This window comes from Trachinotus anak, unplaced genomic scaffold (assembly GCF_046630095.1).
Source record: "Trachinotus anak isolate AG129_WGS33_773 ecotype Australia unplaced genomic scaffold, CSIRO_AGI_Tana_v1 ptg000024l, whole genome shotgun sequence".
Taxonomy (NCBI): domain Eukaryota; kingdom Metazoa; phylum Chordata; class Actinopteri; order Carangiformes; family Carangidae; genus Trachinotus; species Trachinotus anak.
Genome location: NW_027273875.1, coordinates 17,498,027 through 17,513,341, shown reverse-complemented (window position 1 = coordinate 17,513,341; position 15,315 = coordinate 17,498,027). Strand labels below are relative to the sequence as shown.

The window sequence follows — 15,315 nt, the reverse complement described above, 5'->3', positions numbered from 1 at the left end:
GGGTTTCACAATTTACAGTAAGGCTCTCTTCTACCTGTTATACTGTAAATGGTAGCAACTCATCAGTAAGACTAACGAGTAGTAAGCATTAACCTGAGCCTGCATCCCTGTATGAAAACTGTGTTATAACTTGTGTACACATTTTTATTTATGATTTTTAAAGTGTTATCAACAACATTAATAACCTAATTATGAACCATTTATTAAACCTTTATAAGGGTAGTCTTATTGTAAAGTGGTGCCGTTCTGTCTCACTCCACTTGTGTGTGACATTTTTATAAGATAAGATAAGATAAGATAGCCTTTATTAGTCCCACAGTGGGGAAATCCACAGTGTTAAAGCAGAAAAGTGGCAGTGCAGAGAACAGGAAAGCTGCATAAACTGCAATAACAAATATTTAGAACGATAAATAATAACAATATAATAATGTACTAAATATACAGATACAAAAAATTACATATTTACAACAACAGTAGCTAATGCGTGAGGTTGTTACGGTGATGAGTTGTTCGTTTCTGGTGTGTGTGTGTGTGGTTACTGAGCACAGTGTTTGTTGTAAAGTTGTAAAGTCTGACAGCAGCTGGAAGGAAAGACTTGCGGTATCTCTCCTTCACACACCTTGGGTGTAGCAGCCTGTCACTGAAGGAGCAGCTCAGTGCTATCAGAGTGTCCTGCATGGGGCGGGAGGTGTTCTCCAACAGGGATGATAGCTTCGCCACCATTCTCCTGTCGCCCACTACCTCCACTGAGTCCAAGGGGCATCCCAGGAAAGAGCTGGCCTTCCTGATCAGCCTGTTGAGTCTCTTCCTGTCAGCAGTGGAGATGCTGCTGCCCCAGCAGACCACACCATAAAAGATGGCTGATGCCACCACAGAGTCGTAAAAGGTCTCCAGGAGTGCCTCCTACACCCCAAAAGACCTGAGTCTCCGTAGCAGACTAGCCGTTGCTAGAACCGTTGTAGCCGTTGCAGACTAGCCGCGGTTAGCTCGTCCATCTTACTGGGGAGCGATCTTACATTCCCCATGATGATGGAGAACTGGTTTGTAACGTCTCCTCCTGGCATGTCGCTCCGTCCCGGCACGACTTCCCCGTCTCTTCCTCCTCCTCAGGTCGCGGGGAATGTCGGGTCTCTCCTCGGGTAACGGAGTGCCATCAGCTGTTCCCTGGTGTAACCAATGGAGCCATGGCTGCATGCCGGGTCTCCAGACACGGACGTAAACAGAGAAAAAGAAAACAGTAGAGCGGCCAGTACGAACACTGCAAGATTATGCGTGTCCATAGTGGGCGAATAAGAGAAGCTGACCGTTGATCAAAGTACAATTAAAAGTAGAAGAAAAGGGAAAAAAGGGAAAAAAGCTCAACAATGAGCAGGAGCTGCCGTAACAAGCTGCCACTGGTCATCAGAGCACACATTTTGACACAATGAGCCAAATTCTGCAATAAGTGTGTAAGCAACAAAAAACTATAAATTAACATCAAAGAATGGCTTCTTGCTGTGCCCTGCTGACTCTCTCTGCCACTATAATTGATCTAGTGAGAAGTCTAGTGGTAGGTGAAGGAGGGAGTTTACCGGAGCACAACTCTCCCCAGGATGTCCACACAACCACATGCATATAAAGAACAACATAAATACACAATGTGTCTGACTGTGTGTTTCATAAACATGCACATCCATGCTTGTTATCTAACCCATATATATTTTTCAGCTAATGGACATATCATGCAAGCATATGCTCACACACCATCACATGATGGTATGTAAACCAGAAGTTTACATACACTATATAAAAAGGCACATAACCTTTTTTTTCTCACCGTCTAACATTAAAGCAGATTAAACTTTTCCTGTTTTCAATTAGGATTACCAAAATTATTTCTATTTGCTACATGCCAGAATAATGAGAAAACGATTTTTTTAGACAATTTTTTATTACTTTCTTCAAAGTCAGAAGTTTACATACACTAAGATTACTATGCCGTTAAACAATTTTGGAAAGCCCAAATGATGATGTCATGTCTTTGGAAGCCTCTGATAGGTTTATTGACAACATTTGAGTTAATTAGAGGCACACCTGTGGATGTATTTTAAGGCACACCTGAAACACACTGCTTCTTTGTGTAACATCATGGGAAAATCAAAAGAAATCAGCCACGATATCAGGAAGAGAATTGTGGAATTGCACAAGTCTGGTTCATCCTTGGGTGCAATTTCCAGATGCCTGAAGGTGCCACGTTCATCTGTTCAAACAATTATGTGCAAGTATAAACACCATGGGAATGTCCAGCCATCATACCACTCAGGAAGGAGACGGGTTCTGTGTCCTAGAGATGAACCTGCTTTGGTCCGAAATGTGCATATCAACCCAAGAACAAAAGTAAAAGACCTTGTGAAGATGCTGGCTGAAGCTGGTAAGAGTGTGTCATTATCAACAGTGAAACGAGTCCTGTACCGACATGGGCTGAAAGGCCACTCTCCCAAGAAGAAGCCATTACTCCAAAAGAAACATAAAAAAGGCAGATTACAGTTTGCAAATGCACACAGGGACAAAGACCTTAATTTCTGGAGACATGTCTGTGGTCTGACAAAACTAAAATTGAACTTTTTGGCCATAATGACCATCGTTACATTTGGAGGAAAAAGGGGGAAGCTTGCAAGCCTGAGAACACCATCCCAACTGTGAAATATGGGGGTGGCAGCATCATGTTGTGAGGTTGTTTTGCTGCAGGAGGGACTGGTGCACTTCACAAAATGGATGGTATCATGAGGAAAGAACATTATGTGGAAATACTGAAGCAACATCTCAAGACATCGGCCAGGAAGTTTGGGCGCAAATGGGTTTTCCAAATGGACAATGACCCTTAGCATACTGCCAAACTGGTTACAAAGTGGCTTAAGGATAACAAAGTCAATGTTTTGGAGTGGCCATGACAAAGCCCTGATCTCAATCCTATTGAAAATTTATGGGCAGAGCTGAAAAGGCATGTGCGAGCAAGGTGGCCTACAAACTTGGCTCAGTTACACCAGTTCTGTCAGGAGGAATGGGCCAAAATTCCTGCAAACTATTGTGAGAAGCTTGTGGAAGCATATCCAAAATGTTTGACCCAAGTCATACAGTTTAAAGGCAATGCTACCAAATACTAATGAAATGTATGTAAACTTCTGACTCTCAAGTAATAAAAAAATTTCTAAAAAATTATCTCTCATTATTCTGGCATTTAGCAAATAGAAATAATTTGGGTGATCCTAATTGACCAAAAACAGGAAAAGTTTACCGTATTTTCCGCACTATAGGGCGCACTGGATTATAAGGCGCACTGTCAATGAATGGTCTATTTCCGAACTTTTTTCATATATATAAAGCGCACCGGACTATAAGGCACATTAAGCGAAACAAAACAGTCAGATAAGTCAGTCAGACTTTATTAAACGCGTTCACAATAACTCTCAACCTTGTTCAGTTGTAACACGTAAAAAAACACAGTCTGATACCGCTAAATAAAATGTTAGCGTATTCACAATAACTCCTTATAGGTCCTTATACACACACACTGTAATATTATGGTGAAGCACAGTATGTATTACTCCGCGACGCTCCTGACTACAATAGCCGTAATGCTGCAAGCGGTGCGGCTTTGTAGTTTACCAAAGTCGTACTGAAACATTTTGACAGAGCGCCGTGAGCGCCGTGTACCACACAAAATCACTTCGAGGTCAGTAAGCACAACCAGAATTAATCCATATATAAGGCGCTCCGGATTATAAGGCGCACTGTCGTTTTTTGAGAAAATTAAAGGCTTTTAAGTGCGCCTTATAGTCCGGAAAATACGGTAATCTGATTTAATGAAGAAAAAAAAGGTTATGTGCCTTTTTATATAGTGTATGTAAACTTCTGGTTTCAACTGTATACACACACATCAACATGTCTGTTGATGCTCATAAACAGACATGGATTTACTTACTGATGAAGACACATTGATATCTTTACACACACAGACACAGACAGACAAACCTGTTCTATTTTTGCGAGTATCCTCAACATATGGCTTCCTCACTCACATAATTTTGTTCAGCCTTATTGTTGATCCACAATATAGTATGACTACAGATTATAGTATGACTACAGATTTATACAGAAAAATCAAATGCCTCACATGTAGCATATGTGTGTGAAAATGAGGCATCTGATTTATCCTGTTTATCCTGCTGGAAGCAAATATATATATATATATATATATATATATATATAGCACCAGTGACAGTGTAAAATAAAGACTCTTTGGTGGCATGCAATTTACATGAATTTGGATTTATACATTGTAACAGTGAGGCAACAGTGCCATCATGCGATATAACACTAAAAAAATAATGTGTTATGCTTGGCCCTTTATCTCATCTGTACATATATATATATATATATATATATATATATATATATAAACTAAGCACAAAATTTAAGGAAATTTGTGTTTGGTAGATAATTTCTTCAATAAATCTTATACTGTTGGAAAGCCTGCTTATTTCCCTTTTAAATGGTGCCACATTTGTAAGGAACATGCATTTGTGGGATGAGCAGAAGAGCTAAGTATGTGGGTTACGCCCATGAAAGATTTGCCAAATCTTCTCTGCCAATGCCAAACAGCTTTTTTTTTGCTGTTGACTCTTGTTTTGTGTTGTTTGGTGGATTGGATGATTGAAGTCTGAAGAAACAAGACATATTGGCAATTTAACAATTTATTCATTTAACAAACAGTAGCCTCAGTAGCGTGTGGAAGAACCATACACAGCCACAACAGCCTGGCACCTACTCCTCATGCTGGTCACCAGCCTGGTCACACACTGCTGTGGGATGGCATCCCATTCTTCAACCAGCATTTGTCGCAAGTCAGCCAACATGGTTGTGTTGGTCACTCTGGCACGAACAGCTAGCCCAAACTGATCTCACAAGTGTTCAGTGGGGTTGAGGTCAGGACCGCTGGCAGGCCATTCCATCCTCTCCACTCCCAAATTCTGGAGGTATCTCTGATAAACCCCACTCTGTATATATATATATATATATATATATATATATATATATACACATAAGAGCCATGTCCACATAGGGCTGACAGTCATACACCTTCCACTGCCATGCCAAAAAGAGCTCTTCAATTGCTTGGAGAAATGCAGAGTAGGGTGAAAGGTAGCCTACTGTGCAAGAAATTGTGGGTGGTCAACAAACCACTTTTGGACCAGGGCTGCATGACATACGTCTGACATACATCCTCATAGCTGCGCTGCTCTGCATTATCCACATGGTTCACCAGTATCACAATGTTGTGTAGTCTGTCCAAAAATTTGAGGATGTGGTCTGTGTTGTAAGGTTGGCATGGCAGTGGAGGACACCATTATTTCTAATGGCGGGACACATTGTAACGTTACTGCTATGATGTCCAGGAACATCTACAATGGATCTCTGACCATTGTTTCTTCCCATTTTCCTAGTCTTTGTGAGGTTGAGCCAGCTATAAATGAAAATAAACTCATTTGGGATCACATTAGCATCAATTTCTGGTTTTCTCTGAAAACAAGCAAACTAATCAGTCAATATGGTGTAGCCTAGTACATTGTAAAAAATGCTGTACTGTACGTGGTGTGCTGTAGTTGATCTTGTACTTACTTCAAAATATTCATTGTCTCAGATCTTTTGATTCTTTCAGAATTCCTTTCAAAAGGCACCCTGTAAAGCTGCTTCATGTGCACTTGGTTTTGGTGGAGAATAAAGGCCAAGGTAGACCTCATTCAATATTTGACCCATTCCACCATTCCACCATTGTCTCTAAGTCTGTGAATAGTCAGCATTCTATGTTGCATAATAAGTTGTGCAGGATAGAATGCATGACATGGCATGAAGTAAATAGGTGTCACACAACAACTGATTGACACAGTATGATTGGAGGAATCCTGAATTATGCAGAGTGAATGGAGTTTGTTTACGCAGCTGTGCTCAAGCCTAAATGTCTGGATGACAGAGGCAACAGGGAAACTGAGATGTGAGCTGAGGTTTTTCTCTCAGAAAGTCTTTTGCAATAATTGTGCCTTATGTCTCATTTTAGTGTGTTAGCAATTGAAAAAAACTGTAATAATGATCTTTTTCCTGAAATGTATTTACAAAAATTCAGAAAATATGTTTGCACTGGGTTATATAGTTTATCTGGACTACAATAGTTTCTGGACTAAAACACTGGACTACTTCTTGTCCACCAGTGCAATTACATGTGCTCTGTCTACGGCAGTGGTAAAATACAATGGCAAAATGAAACTGGAGCACTTTGTGTTCACATTGCACAGCAAACCGCAACAAGGGCACATTAACCTCACCACAAACTGATCTATGAATCAGTTCTCTGAAACCACTTCCTGAAACCACTTCCTGAACCATTTTTTCCTGCAGACAATCCTCTGCCCATGATTTATATATTTGGAACTATACAAGTCTATTACTATTTATTATCTGATACAGTGAAGTGTAATCTTGAGCTGGCTTGTCTTTCTGCAGTTGAGCTGGGTGTGCTGATGACATATGGCCAGATGGAGATGAAAAGAGTTGTTGGAGACAATGCCACACTGCCCTGCCACCATCAGTTCTGGGTGGGTGACGATCCCACTCTGGACATTGAATGGCTACTTCTCAAGCCAACCAACAGGCAGAGAGTGGTGAGTGTCTTCCATGCAAGAGGTTAAATATTTTTTCCGGAAGGGATTAAATAAAATTATATTGTTATTTTTGCCTATCAATCTACACTCAATAACCCATAAAGACAGTGAAAACATGTTTTTATAAGTTTTGTATAGTTTTTTATAGTTTTGTTTTAAGTTAATTTATTAACATCAAAAACTAAAATCTCTGTTTTACAAAAGTATTCAGACACTTAATTTTAAGGTTCTGTCTGGGGCATTTCTGTGTGGAGTTTCACTAACTCTAATAAACAGTAAGTGACTTCAATATGAATATTAAAATGTTGTAGTACGTATCGTTAAAATGGATCATATGTACTACATTCACAATTTAAATGATGCGCTGGCAGAGAGGCAGCAAGTCCCCGTAGCTTGTACTTTTTTGCAGAGGATTAGTGTGTTTTTTTTTTTTGTTGTTGTTGTTTGGCATCTTAATTCTGCATCGTTGTTTCATCTTATGAAAATAGTGTATGCAAGGGAAGACCACTTTGTTTTGCGGTGTACCAGACATCGAGTGAAACATTCCATACTGGCATTCCATACCGGCATTCCATACTGGCTAACAAGTATGATGAATTGGAGGCAACTTATGAACAACCAGTGAGAATTTTGTGAATGTAGTCTAATGTGTTTTACGGAGACCTGGTTAAATGACAATGGACTATTGTGTGGTAGTACCCAGCTTCACTGCAGGGCAGACAGAGAGACACCAGAGCAAGTGGAAAGAATAAAGGTGGAGGACTGGTTCTGCCAGTGAACAACAGATGCAATCCCAGTCATACCACAGTGAAGGAGAAGATCTGCTGTCGGGATATTGAAGTGTTAGCAGTTGGTCGACCTCACATTGTCGCCATTGTTGTTTACATTCAACTATGGGAGGAGCCTGCAGTTGCGTGAGATTTCATTCATAAGACTGTTGTGAGAGTACAGACCCAGCACCCTGATGCATTCATTGCAGGTGATTTTAATCATGTCACCCTCACCTCTAACCTGTCTGGTTTGCTCAGTATTTTGACTGTCCTACTAGGAAACAAAAAAGACACTCCATCTGTTCTATGAAAATGTTAAGGAGGCTTACACTGCTTCAGCTCTACCACCACTTGGCAGAGCACATAATAATCTGGTGTTTCCTCAGCAAGGACACTGATCATGAGAGACTGGTTGACGACAAGGAGAAGTGTAGGTGTGTGCAACATGAGTTGAAAGGGAGATTAAAGTAGGCAAAGGAGGACAACAAAAAGAAAGTGGAAAGGGAGCTGCAGCACAATAACACCAGAGAACTGTGGCAGGGCATGAGGACCATAACTGGCTACAAACAGCCAGGCAACATCAGGTGACGTGAACAAGGCAAATAAGTTCAACCTGTTCCACAACAGGTTTTACACAGCCTCACCTGTTCTCTCTCCCACCGCTTCAGCTGCAGTTTTCTCCTACAACATCTCCTTCACACTGCTGCAACCCTGACACTGCAGCTGCAACTTCCTCCACACTGGGGTCAAGTCTCCTGTTCTTTACAGTGGATGAAATAAGGGCAGATCTTATGAGACTATGTCCTGGAAAGGCAAGCCAGCCTGGATGGTGTGTACTGGAGGCTGCTCAGCTGGCTGAGCTGCACAGTCCTTCTCCAGAGGATCTTCAACTTAAAACTACAAACAGGGAGGGTCCTGGTCCTGTGTAAAACATCATGCCTTGTTCCGGTACCTAAAGTAGGCTGAGATAAATGACTAAACACTGCCAGGAATTTGATGATGGCCTTCATGAAGACCCTGGAGCAGCTGCTTCTCCCCCTTCTGAGGCCACAGGTTGAACATGCACTAGAGTTACTTCCAAGGAACATATTGGTGTGGTGTGGATGATAACGTCCTACACATGCCCCACCAGCCCCATTCTTACTTGGATGAGCCAGGTAGTTACGTGAGGATTATGTTCTTTGATTTTTCAAGTACATTTCAAATCTGACCCCCCATTCTCAAAGACAAGCTAGAAGGGATGGGTATGGATCCCTCCTTCAAGTCCTGGATTGTGGATTACCTCACAAGATGACCATAGTACATCAGACTGGGTAACTGTGTCTCAGGGGCAGTGGTGAGCAGCACTGGGGATCCACAGGCTCCTTTCCTGTTCACCTTGTATACAGCGGACTTTAAATACAGCTCTGACTCTTGCCACATCCAGAAATACTTGGATGACACAGCTATTGTGGCATGTAACAGGAATGGGCAAGATGGAGAGTACAGGGATCTGACCATGGCCTTCAGTGAATGGAACGACAAGAACTACCTCCTGCTTAACACCTCAAGACTCACCTGAAGGAGATGATCATTGACTTTCTCAGGTCTAGGCCCTCGCTTCAGCCAGTCAAAGTTAGAGGGAAGGACGTTGTGGTGGTGCACACTTATAAATACCTAGATACACCAAGACAATAAACTGGACTGGTCCCTGAACATGGATGCCATCTACTGGAAGGGGCAGAACCAGCTCTGTTTCCTCAGGAAGCTCAAGTCCTTTGACATCTGCAGTGAAATGTTGGACATGTTCTATCAGTCAGTGGTTGTGAGTATCCTTTTCTATGCTGTGGTCTGCTAGAGCAGCAACATGTCAGACAAGAACACAAGGACAAGCTGGTTAAAAAGCCTGGTTGTGTGCTTAGCAGTCTTAGTGAGTCTGGACTCACTGAGGAATGTTGTGGAGAGAAGCATATGCAGTGTAAGATGCAGGCCATCTTGGACAATACCAATACCTCTCCACAACATCCTTGCAGGCCAGAGAAGCAAGGACTGAGAGGTTCAGGAAATCCTTTGTTCCCATCAGACATCAGTTTAACACCTCAGACAAAGGCAGTGGACTTAAACTTAACTGAATACATTAGTGAGCTGCTGCACAATCGCAATTTCCCCAAGGGATTAATAAGTATATAATAAGTATTCTATCTATTTATCTATTTTCCTCTTACACTGGAGATTATGTTATTAGGCACCATGTAGTTTCTCTGTCTTTTTTTTCTTTGGATAAACTAATCAAAGGGCATAGAAATAAAGCATAGAACTTTATCTGGCTATCAGCTGTTGACTGCATAGTTCATTTGCCTTAGTGAAAAATTAAAAGTCTTTAAACATCATAGCTTTAGTATTTACTGCCCTCTGTCTAAATCTGCTGCTAAATTGCTTGGGACAAACAAGAAATCGTATATAAATATATAAAAAGTGTATAAAGTGTATAAATTGTATATGTATATATATATATATAATACATTGTACATCATACAGTACATTCACAATGTAGTTATATACATTCTCAATATATTAGATGCAACCCACCTGTCCCAAGTGAATTGGGATATACTTTACACACACCCTGCACACGGTACCAGTGCACAAAATGTACATTAATCAATAAGGACCACTCTGAACTCTAGGCAGGTCAGAAGCATTTCTACCAACAGGCAGAGGCAGAGGGCCTCCTTAGCTACCAGCATTTCATCTTAATGGGCAATCCTTCTTATTCCATGACGGAGTGTAACTCTTTGTGGAGTCATACTCGTGTTAGGGGAGGGTGAGCAAGCTTTGGGTTGCCCTTCTGTCAGAAACAGGAAATTTAATCGAAATTTAATTATTTTTTTTATCGAAAATATTTCAGAAAGGATATTGTAATTGAATAAATATTTATGTAAAAGATATTGTTATACATAGCATTGCCAAAGACGTAGGTGTTTGGCAATTACATGGCTAAAACTCACTAAAGTTTAAACTACTGAACGGAAAATAATTAATTGAATAAATAAAACCTCACTCACATGCAAAGTACTTTTTCCAAGATAGCGCCACATGAGTGGTAGCCTGTTACAGCAGCTGCTGCTCATTGTTGAGCTTTTTCCCTTTTTTCTCTGTTCTTTTTTTATACATTTGTGTCCGGAGACCGGGCGTGCATCCATGGCTCCATTGTTTACATGAGCTGATGGCTGAAGATAGACCTGACATTCCCTCTGAGCTAAGGAGGAGGAAGAGACCAGGAGGGAATGCTGTGCTAGGAGGAGACAGTACAAACCAGTTCTCCCAACCATCATCATGGGGAATGTAAGACCTCCCCCCCAATAACATGGACGAGCTAACAGCACTAACCCGACATCAGAGGGTTAGTGCCATGCTAGCCGTTAGCATGAGGCCATTCTACCTACCGAGGGAATTCTCACAAGTTACCACGATAGCAGCGTACATTCCCCCCTCTGCTAATGTGGATGTGGCCTGCAATGTCCTCCTCAATGTATCTCCAGCAGACTGCAAACACAGCACCCTGATGCCCTCCTCCTTATCTCTGGGGACTTTACTCACTTTACCCACATTCACCCAGTATGTTACATGCCCCACCAGAGACAATAAAACACTGGACTTACGTGTGCCAACACAAAGGAGGCATAGAAACTCATCACTTCTCCCTCCCCTGGGAAGATCAGATCACAACCTGGTACATCTTCTTCCTGTGTGTGAACCTCTTATACGCAGGGAGCCAGCAGTCACCCGTACAGTGAGGAGGCAGTCTGATGAGGCTAAAGAGGCTTTAAAGGACTGTTCTGATTCAACTGTGTAGGAAGCACTTTGTTATGACCATGGGGATTACATTGACAGTCTGACACATTGTATAATGGACTACATAAACTTCTGTGTGGAAAATGCCATACCCACCAAGACTGTACGGTGTTTCTCCAACAACAAACCATGGATTGCTCCAAGGCTCTCCTCAAGCAGAAAAATAGAGCCTTCAGGTTAGGAAACAAGGAGGAGCTGAAAAATGTACAGAGGGAGCTGAGGAGAACAATCAGGGAGGGGAAGAACAGTTATAGGAGGAGGATAGAGAACCAGCTGGAGCTGAGCAATGTCAGCGGAGTGTGGAGGGGCCTTAAAACCATCTCAGGCCACAAGGAATCCAGGACCACCTCCAGATCAATGCTGGAAAAACCAAGGAGCTGGTGGTGGCCTTCCACAGGCACAAACATTCTCAACTTACATTCCCTGTCCCAGAACAGACAGGGAATGGACATTGAGATTGTGAACTCTTGCAAGTATCTGGGTGTTCACCTCAACAATAAACTGGACTAGGTTGACAATACCAATGCATTCTATAAAAAAAGAAAAGAGCTGGGTGCATATGCTATGGAGATTTAGGTCTTTTGGGTTATAGGAGGCACTCCCAAAGACCTTTTATGACTCTGTGGTGGCATCAACCATCATCTACAGTGTGGTCTGCTGGGGCAACAGCATCTCTGCTGCTGACAGGAGGAGACTGAGCAGGCTGATCAGAAAGGCCAGCTTTATTCTAGGATGTCCCCTTGATCCAGTGGAGGTAGTGGGTGACAGGAGAATGCTGGGTAAGCTATCATCCCTGTTGGAGAACATCTCCCACGCAGGACACTCTGACAGCACTGAGCAGCTCCTACAGTGGTTCCAACCCACAATTTTCTGTGCTAACCACTGCACTGTCCACATGTATGTGTGTGTGTTTGTGTGTGTGTGTGTGTGTGTGTGTGTGTGTGTGTGTGTGTGTGTGTGTGTGTGTGTGTATGTGTATGTATTGTCATGTCACCAGAGGCTGTAGTGTGGACGAAAGACAAAAAAAATTTTTTTGCCTGGCTACCATCTTGTTCTGTAGTCCAACATCCAGCAGGAGGGAATGTAGCAACCTTCAACAATCAGGCCTTTCATGACATCACATTATATATACCATTACACTACCACCAACAGTCTGAACTGCTATGTTCAAGGTCACTTAAATGACCTTTCTTCCCCATTCTGATGCTCGGTTTGAACTTGCAGGTCGTCATGTCAAGTGTCCGGTGAGTGTGTGTGTGTGTGTATCTACATATATATATATATATATATATATATATATATATATACACCTCCCCTGGACTCTGCGTTGTGTTTTGATGTTATATTTGTGGAGGAGTGTTGTGTGGAGAAAAAGGTGGCACCAGACACAGGGTTCGGGATTGTGACTGAGGCCATGGCTGAGCATTTATTTCAAACAGTCTGCGTGGGCTCTCTAGCATCGTGGTTGCAGGCTCCAAAACCTTGCAGGGCAAGGAAAAGTAAACTTTTTAGTAACTATATCTCTGAACCAAGCAACAATTAGCATCTACATAATAATAAAAGCTATGCTCTGTGCCGTTTAAACAGACTCAATTTATACTCATTTACCACATGCTAGTTTTGTTTATGGAGCACTAGCTGGAAGGACATCATGTTAAACTCTTATCACATAGACAGTGCAACAGCGACACCTTGTGACACAATTAGGCAACTGCCTTACATATATATATATATATATATATATATATATATATATATATATATATATATATATACACACATATACACACACACACATTTACACACACACCACAGCAACAGCCATCCTAGAGATGCTTGGCTACAAGTTGAACAAGATAAACCACAAAGGATGTTCTCCTCCGAAACATCCCAAGTATACTATCAATGGCAGGGTCATAACACAAGAACAGATCCACCAAGGGATGAGACTGAACAATACCGGAAGAACATATGGGAGAAAGAGGCATTGCATAACACGAATGCTAAGTGGCTACTGGAACTCAGACCACAGCAATATCCTGGAACAAGATCCAATAACCATCACAATGGCAGACATTTGAGAACAGTGTCAGGCATGAAGAGCTGGGCAGCACCAGGCCCCGACATGGTGCACACCTGCTGGCTAAAGAAACTATCAGCACTCCATGAACACCTAGCAGCACAAATGAGCCTGTTGCTGATGGATGGAGCCCACCCAGAGTGGTTGACAGACAGTCCTGATCATAAAGGATTCTCAGAAGGGAGCAACTCCATTCAACTACCAGCCAATAACCTGCCTCTGCACAACATGGAAACTCCTGTCAGGCATCATAGTGACTAAGATGAGTAGGCACATGGCCCAGTACATGAGCATGGCCCAGAAAGGAATTGGTAGCAATACCAGGGGAGCCAAGCACCAGTTACTGGTCGATAGAGCAGTCACTCGAGACTGCAAGACCAGGCAGACCAACCTGTGCACAGCCTGGATTGACTACAAGAAAGCCTGCAACTCAGTGGCACACACATGGATACTGGAATGCTTGGAAATGTATAACATCAACAGGACACTAAGAGCCTTCATCAAGAACTCAATGGGGCTGTGGAAAACAACTCTAGACACGAACTCAAAGCCAATTGCAGAGGTCACCATCAAGTGTGGCATATACCAAGGTGTTGCACTACCCCCGCCGCTGTTCTGCATAGGCCTGAAGCCCCTCACCCAGATCATCACAAAGAGTGGCTACAGGTACCGGTTTCGAAGTGGAACAATCGTCAGTTACCTCCTCTACATGGATGACATCAAGCTGTATGCCAGGAATGAGCAAGACATTGACTCGCTGATCCACATCACCAGGGTCTACAGCAACGATATTGGAATGCCATTGGGACTTGATAAATGTGGTCAGATAGTATCAAAGAGAGGGAAGATGGTCAGAACCGAGGGGGTTAAACTACCAGAAGGCATCATTGCAGATGTTCAGGACAGCTACAAATACCTTGGGGTCCCACATCACCAAAATGGAAACCATGAGGAAGCCACAAGGAAGTCAGCCGCAGCCAAATCAGAATCAGAATCAGAATCAGAATCAGAATCAGAATTAGTTTTATTGCCAAGTATATTTCCACATACAAAGAATTTGTTTTGGTGATTGGTGCAATTGGAGGTTTTTGGAATACCTACATAGAGCAAGGCAGATCCTGAAAAGCCAGCTAAATGGGAAGAACAAGATCCGAGCCATCAACACTTACGCCCTGCCTGTCATCAGATACCCTGTTGGTATAATAAGCTGGCCAAAGGAGGAGATAGAGGCCACCGACATCAAGACAAGGAAGCTCCTCACAATGTATGGAGGCTTTCATTCCAAGTCCAGCACCCAAGACTGTACACTAAGCAGAACGAGGGAGGCTGAGGACTAGTGAGTGTAAGGACCATTGTCCAGGGTGATGCAAATAAGATCCAGCATTACATCAGGAAGATGGCTCCCAAAGATTAACTGCTAAGTGACCTCAGACAGCAGAAACCCGAGGATGATGATGAAGAGGAGGATGAACCATCATGGAGGGACAAACCCCAACATGGCATGTACCACCGACAGATAGAAGAAATGGCTGATATCAAGAAATCCTACCAGTGGCCGGAGAAAGCTGGACTGAAAGACAGCACAGACGCACTAATCATGGAAACACAAGAATAGGCACTCAGTACAAGATCAACAGAGGCCAGGGTTTACCACACCAGACAGGACCCCAGGTGCAGGCTGTGCAAAAATGCCTCTGAGACAGTTAAGCACATAACAGCATGGTGTAAGATGCAGGCAGGAACAGCGTACATGTAATGTCATAACCAACTGGCTGGCATAGTGTACAGGAACATCTGCACAGAGTATGGACTAGAAGTCAAGGGCTGACAGAGGAGCTAGAAAAGATGTGGAGAGTAAAGGCAACAGTAGTTCCAGTGGTAATTAGAGCACTGGGGGCTGTGACCCCCAAACTGTGAGAATGGCTCCAGCAGATTC

At 42.6% G+C, this 15,315-nt stretch overlaps 1 protein-coding gene across 4 annotated transcripts in view; it reads left to right on the top strand.

Moving 5' to 3' along the window:
- LOC139608036 (CXADR-like membrane protein) overlaps positions 1–15,315 on the top strand; it is a 105,035-nt gene that overhangs the window by 77,111 nt on the left and 12,609 nt on the right. For 2 of the 4 annotated variants that reach the window (XM_071461479.1, XM_071461480.1), the window contains exon 2: positions 6,538–6,695. In XM_071461479.1, the coding sequence (XP_071317580.1) occupies positions 6,538–6,695 (158 nt within the window). Of the gene's footprint in view, positions 1–4,499; positions 6,032–6,090; positions 6,696–15,315 lie in introns of those variants that run through there. The other 2 variants (XM_071461478.1, XM_071461477.1) reach the window with 2 other exon arrangements.